The sequence below is a fragment of the Musa acuminata genome, chromosome BXJ2-11, assembly GCF_036884655.1.
Source record: "Musa acuminata AAA Group cultivar baxijiao chromosome BXJ2-11, Cavendish_Baxijiao_AAA, whole genome shotgun sequence".
NCBI lineage: Eukaryota > Viridiplantae > Streptophyta > Magnoliopsida > Zingiberales > Musaceae > Musa > Musa acuminata.
Genome location: NC_088348.1, coordinates 11,165,420 through 11,173,754, shown reverse-complemented (window position 1 = coordinate 11,173,754; position 8,335 = coordinate 11,165,420). Strand labels below are relative to the sequence as shown.

The 8,335-nt window shown below is 42.1% G+C and overlaps 1 protein-coding gene across 1 annotated transcript; it reads left to right on the top strand.

Moving 5' to 3' along the window:
- The first annotated feature begins 1,012 nt into the window (after window positions 1-1,012).
- On the top strand, window positions 1,013-4,257 carry LOC103972789 (lysM domain receptor-like kinase 3). Its single transcript, XM_009387152.2, has 10 exons — window positions 1,013-1,673; window positions 2,123-2,335; window positions 2,699-2,838; window positions 2,913-3,002; window positions 3,086-3,191; window positions 3,282-3,433; window positions 3,501-3,598; window positions 3,677-3,815; window positions 3,907-4,005; window positions 4,093-4,257. The coding sequence occupies exons 1-10, from the start codon at window positions 1,013-1,015 to the stop codon at window positions 4,255-4,257; spliced, it is 1,863 nt and encodes a 620-aa protein (XP_009385427.2).
- Window positions 4,258-8,335: the final 4,078 nt, after the last annotated feature.

The window sequence follows — 8,335 nt, the reverse complement described above, 5'->3', positions numbered from 1 at the left end:
TTGCCTTTCACGACGATGAGAACCGACTTCTTCCTCCGAAACCTGGAGCTCGACGATAGCCTGGAGCCTGCAGTGGACGACCCCGCCGACGAACCGCTTGGCGTTCCCAAGGACTCCGTCGCAGAGATCGGCTGCCGTATCACCCCTTCGAATGAGGCCCTACTTCAACAGTTGGTGTCCGCCGAAGAAGCTGCAGGAACGGCATGCCGACCGAGAGACGCCGTAGCAGAGCAGCCGCCCCTGCCAATGAGACCAAGAGGACGGACGCAGCAGCCAGAGAGGTCTCCGGCGCCTCCTGCCGGTTGCAGTCATGGCCCGACGACGACGGAGATCCGCGTTGGTGCCTGCAGTTCACGTTACAATACCCGAAGCTCGGTGATTGCGCCCCCGCCAAGGAGCAGCGAGCGATCAAGTACGACGCAGGACAGCAATGCGGGGAAGAAGACGAGGCAAACCAGAAGGAAAAGTTAAGGAAGAGAGGATGTCGTCTAGGGTTGTTCATGTGTACATGCATGCATATTCGTTCGTGGCCTGGGATTCCATCTTCTCGTATAGAGAGATCGTGAATGGTTTGATCTCGTACATGCGCATGTTGTCTCATCGACGTGGTTCCTAATGAACATAATCTCTATTTCTTGGATAATTAGAGCGCGTTGGATTGTCAACTTGTAGTATTAGAAATCTCAAAAGGTCAGGAAGGATTAGTGACGTTATATAGTAAGTAATAAGATGAAGATATTGAGGGATTTGATTCGAGTGAGTCAAAATCGAAGAAGAAAGATGGAGATAGATGACTCCAATTAGTTATTCTGAAGGCCGAAACCATCTGCTTCACAAAAATCCAAGGAAACGAGACAATGGTCATCAGCACGCAGCGGTCTTTCCAAAGCTCGGAGGAGCCAATGGTGGATGATATCAACTCCACGTTCCATACATGGCCAAGGCACTCCGACGGACACAACAACGTCACCACACACGTATAGATAAGCGTTTTGAGGTCTGAGAACCGGTCATGGCTGTTTGGTGGCACACTTCCCTCCTCCTCTTCATCTTCCTCCTCCTCCTTCCGTTCGGCGAGGCTGACGTCCAAGCGGTGAACCCCATGGAGTGCCCCAAACCCTCTCCCGTCCCCGCATGCAGCGCCTTCCTCTACGTCGTCCCGCGCGGCCACAACGCCTCGGACACCGCCGCCCGCTACTCCGCCGACGCGTCGCTCGTCGAGCCCATCAGGCGCCCCTCGGGCGCGACCGACTTCTTGGTCGCCGTGCCGTGCGCGTGCGAGGCGGCCGGCAACGCCACGGCCCTGTTCCACGACACCGTGTACCTGGTGCAGCCCCACGACACGGCGAGCGGCGTCACGGACGTGGTCTTCAGCGGGCTGGCGTGGCGGGTGCCGGAGAACATCACCGACTTCGCGAGCATCACCGTGCGCCTCCCTTGCGGGTGCTCGGCGACGTCGGTCGTGTCGTACGCGGTGCAGTCCGGGGACACGCTGACGTCCATCTCCGAGCTGTTGGACTCGGACGTCGAGGCGATCAAGGCGATGAACCCGGAGCTGATGCCGAATCCCGACTTCTTGAATCCCGGGCAGTTGTTGTTTGTGCCCATGGGCGTGCATGGTTCGCCACCACCACCACCACCACCACCTCCTCCTCCTCCTCCTCCTCCCAAAGGTAAAGGTAGCCGAGGACATTAATTTCTTGATGTTAGGATTATATTTATATTTATAAGGAAGACACATATTAATCGAAGATTAATTAGATTATTTAAGGTTTAAATTAGTATATCTAATTCACAAAATAAGATCAAGATTAACACAAAAAGCAAAGGAAGTTGAAGTATAATAAACTATTCATCTTTTCCTATTAAAGTTTGTAATAATCCTTTTTCCAACAACTTAAGTTTCTTAATTATTGGTTACAAAGTTAATGTAATAAATCATTCATCCTTTTTCTATTAGAGTTCATAAATATATAGAGTTCTATTGTTAAGTTATGATCCAACTCGAATATATTTTATTTGATTCTTTAAATTTTTGTACGACAAAACTCTTTTCTTAGTCATATTTCCCTCTTCATTTCACAGACTAATATTCTACTAATAAAATTATGTTGATCATTAGAATCAGGAATGCAGAAGACTGCAATGATAATCCTCGGCGTCTCTCTCTCCGTACTATTCATGGTGTTCGGTGGTTTATCGATTTGCCTTTACCGAAGGAGGAGACGCGACGAATCCACCGCCGACAGTCTCAACGTAACCGTGAGCAAGAACTCAAGTGCAAGATTCATCACAGCCTTGCAGAGCCAGCTTCTTCCATCCAAGAGTGGTGAAGGTAAACCATAAGGAAAAGAGAGTCAAACTAGACGTGTAGAAAGATGACAAATATTTATGTTTGCGAAATGAAAGAGTTAAATAATAATATATGTTTAGTGGTTTAAGCTTAGTAAACTAAGAATTGCTAAGGATTGAAATGAATAGTTTTATATTAGAAAGGATTAAAGAGTATTTCTAAGGATCGAAGAAGTTATTTAACTTGTAATATATTTGATCCACAACTTCAAAAAGAAAACCTTTTGAGTTGCATTTGAATTCTTCAAAATAAAATAAATAAATAAATAAATAAATAAATAAATAAATAAATAAATCTAACGTTCCACGTTGTTTCTCAATCCCTCATAGCTTGAAACTTGTGCAGGCACCGCGACATTCATGTCAGAGAGGCCTGTGACGTTTAGTCTGGAAGAGGTTGATAGAGCCACAGCAAGCTTCCACGATTCGAGAAAGATTGGTGAAGGAGGGTACGGCAGTGTGTATTTGGGAATCTTGGGAACACAGGTAATCGAAATTTCAAGCTCAGTCTTTATTCCCGAAGCGGAGGAACATCTGAAAGTCGAGTTTTGTGTTCACAGGAAGTTGCCATCAAAAAGATGAAGTCAAGCAAATCCAAGGAGTTCTTCGCTGAGCTGAATGTGTTGTGCAAAGTGCATCACAGAAATGTGGTAGGTTAATGATTATAAGTTTGTAAGAAACAAAAAAAAAGCCTTTCAACCCAACACTTGATTGCAATGAAGTCTTTTGTCAGGTTGAACTGATTGGTTATGCAGCAGGAGATGACCACCTTTACTTGGTCTACGAGTATCTTCAGAATGGCTCCTTGAGCGACCATCTCCATGATCCACTGCTCAAAGGTTAGCACCCAAGCAATCGCCTTCCTCAGTATAATCTTCGACAGTGCAATGCAAACTAAAATCATATATATGAAACCACCGCCCCAGCAGGTCATCAACCTATCTCATGGACTGCAAGAACACAGATCGGATTGGATGCTGCCAGGGGAATCGAGTACATCCATGAACACACCAAAGCCACCTGCGTTCATCGCGATATAAAGACCAGTAACATTCTGCTGGATAGTGTGCTGAGAGCAAAAGTGAGTACCTGCATTGGCCCACCCCTTAAGGTTCTTCATGTGTTCTTCTCATTGGTTCTTGGAACAGGTTGCAGACTTTGGGTTGGCAAAGCTTGTGGAGCAAAGTGATGAGGACTGGTGTTTCGCGACTCGCTTGGTTGGAACTCCTGGTTACCTTCCACCAGAGTTCGTATGGATATCATTCAGTAGTCTCTCGTGATGAAGTGGTTTCCTTTGATCTATTGCGTTTTGTTCTGTCGTCAGGTCTGTTAGGGAGCTTCAGATGAGCACCAAATCCGATGTGTTTGCCTTTGGAGTTGTTCTTGCTGAGCTTGTTACGGGAGAAAGAGCTCTCATTCCCGACAAGAAAGATGCTTGCAAGATGAGATCACTGGTTACAGCTGTAAGCGCTGTTCTTCGAGCTCTCTCTCCTCCAGCTTGAGAATTCTACGCAACAATTAACTGCTAATCATGTGATAATTAAACCGCATCAGATGAAAGAAGTTTCCGCCTCGGACGATCCGAATGCTGCTCTGGAAGAGATCATCGATCGAAATCTTGATCATGTCTACCCTACGGAAGAAGTACGGAAGGTTCGTATTCCATGGTTAAGTGCTACAACGCTTGCATTATTTCTGTGATACTGATGCAGTAATGGCCTGTCGGTGATCCATTTTTAGATGGTGGACGTGGCGATGTGGTGTTTGAGTGATGATCCCGTAAGCAGACCTGAGATGAGGGAGATCACAACGAACCTATCACAGATAGTGATGGCTTCTATAGAGTGGGAAGCATCACTCGGTGGCAACAGCCAAGTCTTCAGTGGCATCTTTACTGGAAGATGAGAAGTGGTGAGGACAAACGCATGTAATCCTAGTTGGAAAAAATATGTTAAACTGGAATAATTATTTTTCGTGTATTAAAATGGGTTTCTCATCAAAATAGCAACTTGTTATCAAAAACACATATTAAAATAATAGAGTAATAAATCAATCATATAGTAAGATCAAATTTTTAACGTGAAAAATCTAATGCGAAAAAAAACTATGCGATCGTAGTCCACCTCAAACTTTCAGGATCACAATATCTTGACTCAAGAATAGCATATCATCAACACATCACATGGATGATTAAGAATTCTAGGTCTCACAAAGTAGATATAGTAGGAAAATACTTCAGAGAGGATAAATTGTAGATCAGCACCATTAGGATTGTAGAACTTACTACAAAGATTCTCCACATATAATTTAGGTCAAAACTGATAAAGTTTAACCCTTCGTCGTCAAGCAGAAAGCTCAAATCTTATTTTTTTCTCTATGTTCTTTTCTCTCCCCGTGTGTCGCCATTGTTCGCTCGCTGCACGCACACCTCGTTCACTGCCCTCAATTGCACACATCTCGTTCTTTTTTTTTTTCTTTTTTTCTTTTGATAAATCAGATTTGGGCTTATATGCTTCAAGCTCACATATGGGTTGTACCCAACAATTCTCCCCCTTCAGCTCATATAGTGGGTTGTACTAAGCTCGCTCTTCGCCTACATGCTTCAAGCTTCTCCTTAGGCAAAGACTTTGTCAACATATTTGATCTATTCTTATTGGTATGCACCTTTTCCAATTGTAGTTCTTTCATCTCAAGCACATCACGAATCCAGTGATATCTCACATCAATATGCTTAGATCTAGAATGGTATGTTGAATTTTTGGAGAGGTGAATGATACTCTAACTATCACAATAAACAGCATATCCTTCCTATTTCAAGCCCAATTCCTGTAGAAACATTTTCATCCATAAAGTTTTCTCGCAGGCTTCAGTAAATGCTATGTATTTTGCTTTTGTGGTTGATAGTGTTGAATCTCGGATTTTGATGATGAAGTCAATTGTCATTTGTTTATCTAATTTATATGTTGAGATAAGTGTGCAGGATTGACTATAATGACAGTAAGACATGCAGCAAGTGTTATGCCGGAGTCAAAACCAAGATCACATTGGGAGTTCGAGAGTTCATCAAAAGTCCGGATGTTCGTCGGAAGTTCTACGGGAACCAGCCGAGAAGTCCAGGAGCTTGCCATAGAAGCTCGTCGGAACTCGCCAAGAAGATCATCGCAAAGTCTAGGAGCGTGCTGGGAGTCCGTCGGAGTATCACCGAGAGTTCGTCGAATGTTCGCCGGAAGCTCGCAGGAGGAAGCGGTTGATGCACCGAAACACAAATTGCAGTAATGATATCTTAATTATCGTAGTTAGAGTGTAAATTAAGTTAGGATTGGGAGGTGATCCCACTAACTTAATCAGGGGCCAACTGGGCCCTTAACAAACTCAAATTGGGCTGAATGGAATAGCCCATTTGGTCCCTGAAATCCTGGCCGGCGGTGGTACTGTCTGGGAGACTCAGTCTCCCAAGATTTCTGGGTGGTGGTACCGCCCCTGTCAAGCGTGGTACCATCTGAGCTCGGTCTTCGAGCGCTGTCAAGCGGTAGTACCACCCAAACTGAGCGGTGGTACCGCCTAGTGCCCGATGACAGGTGGTAGTACCACCCAGTAATGGTGGTGGTATCGCCAGGACCCCAAAAATCTGGGATTGGACACTTTTTGGCTCCATTTTTGAATACCAATAGGGTCTATAAATATCCCACCCTTTCCTGCATGAAAGGGCAACAAAATTCTTGAAATACTCTTGAGTCTTGAGGCCTTAAAGTATTATAAAAGTTAGAGTTCTAATCCTTCTTTCTAAGTGTTGAGATCATCTAAGAGAGGAGTGAAAACTTGTAAGGGTTGTCTCCTAAGCCCGACAAAAGGAGAAACATTGTAAAAGGGTGATTGGCCTTCGCCTATTAAAAGAAGGCCTCTAGTAGACACCGATGACCTCGGCGGAGGAGGAAGTCGATAGTGGATGTAGGTCATGTTGATCAAACCACTCTAAAATCTCAGTTTGCATTTACTTTGAGAATCTTTCCTTTATAGCAAACTGCCTCTCCTCCTTACTGTGCTTTAAATACTTTTATATTTGCTTTGATGTGAAACATCTTTCGAGATCGGCTTTCTGCAAAGACTTTACAAAATCTATGTTTTTTTCATTTGTGTGATTTACATTGCTGTAAATCACCTTAGTACTCTCTTGCATTTTCACTTAAGACTTTAAGTTCAAATTCCTTCCGAAATGAATTGAGTTGAAATCATTCTCGTTGAATCGACTTTAATCGAAACAAGGTTTTTGAAATAGCGAAAGTTTTCTGTTGCACTAATTCACCCCACCCTCTTAGTGTGCTCTTAATCCTAACAATTGGTATTAGAGCGAGGTTCACTCTCAATTGGCTTAAAAACCAAGAGAGATGACATTTGCCAGAAACCAAGAGGGTCACCCAATTATACGTCCACCCATATTCAATGAGATGGATTACACCTATTGGAAGACTCGAATGAGGATCTTCCTAATTTCTGTGGATTTTGAACTTTGGAACATTGTAGAAAATGGATTTCAAAAGTCTTCTCTTCCAATGATCGATTGGAATGAATTGGAGAAGAAGACTTTCGCTTTAAACGCAAAGGCTATGAATGCCTTATTTTGTGCACTAGATAAAAACGAGTTCAACCGTATTTCGATTTGTGAAACGACTTTTGATATTTGGCACACACTCGAAGTGACTCACGAAGGCACGAGTAGAGTTAAATAGTTAAAAATCAATCTTTTAGTACATTCTTATGAATTATTTCGAATAAAACTGAGTGAGACCATTGGAGACATATATACCCATTTTACGAATATTGTCATTGGTTTAAAAGGACTTGGTAAAAGTTTTTTGAATTTTGAGCTCGTTAATAAAGTTTTAAAATCTATTCCAAAGAGTTGGCCAAAGATTTAAACAACTTTCCTCTTGAAGAATTAATTGGGTCATTAATTACCTATGAAATGACATGCAAAGCTCATGAAAAGCTTGAGGACACCCTTCCAAAGAACAGGAAGGATATGACACTAAGAACACAAAAAGACCACTTGAGAGAAAACTCAAGTGATGAGGACTTTGATAATGACTTGACACTTTTAATAAGAAAAATTAAAAAATACATTAAAAGAAATAAATTTAAAAATGACACTAAAAATAAATTTGAACCCAAGAAAGATCAAGTAATTTGCTACGAATGCAAGAAGCCAGGATACTACAAGAGTGAATGTCCCCAAGCTAAGAAGAGGACACCGAAGAAGAAGACGTTCAAAGCAACATGAGATGACTCAAGCACATCCAAAGAAGAGGAGCCCAACACCGAGCAAGTTGCTCACTATGCACTAATGGCTATTGGAGAGGAGGTATCAAGTTCAATTGATGCAAATTTATTATATGATGAATTATTAAATGCTTTTCATAATTTATTTGATGAATGTAAAATAATTATTAAAAATATAAATTATAAAAAAAGGAGCATGATTCTCTTGTTAGTAATTTTGATAAATTAAAAATTGAGCATAATGATAGTTTAGCTCCATGTACGAAATGTTATGATTTAGAAATACTCCAAAAGGAGAACTTGCTACTCAAGGATACTTTGAAGAAATTTGAGATTGGTAGCAAGTCATTGAATATGATCCTTATCAATAAGGGTCATGTTCATAAAAGAAGTGGAATCGGATTTGTGAGTAGCTCTCATCAAAATCCAACCACCTTCAGTAAAGGCCCTATCTTGCATATTTCACCCCAAAACAAATGCAACTTTTGTTGCAAACATGGACATAAAGCTTATTATTGTTTAGTTCACACAAATTGATTTGGGTTCCTAAATGAATCATAAAAAAATCAATGCAATATGATAAGCAATATAAATCGATTTTTAAGGCACCCAAGGTCAAATGGGTACCTAAAAATCATCCTCTTTTGTAGAAACGTCCCATCACAAGCTAGGAGCAAGAGATGATACATTGATAGTGGATGCTCAA

Excerpts from the sequence above, each read along its gene's own strand:
- LOC103972789 (XM_009387152.2), top strand. The coding sequence starts at position 1,013 with ATGGCTGTTTGGTGGCACACTTCCCTCCTCCTCTTCATCTTCCTCCTC. Across the intron at positions 2,839-2,912 it reads TGGGAATCTTGGGAACACAG|GAAGTTGCCATCAAAAAGAT; the intron begins GTAATCGAAATT and ends TTGTGTTCACAG. Across the intron at positions 4,006-4,092 it reads CTACGGAAGAAGTACGGAAG|ATGGTGGACGTGGCGATGTG; the intron begins GTTCGTATTCCA and ends ATCCATTTTTAG.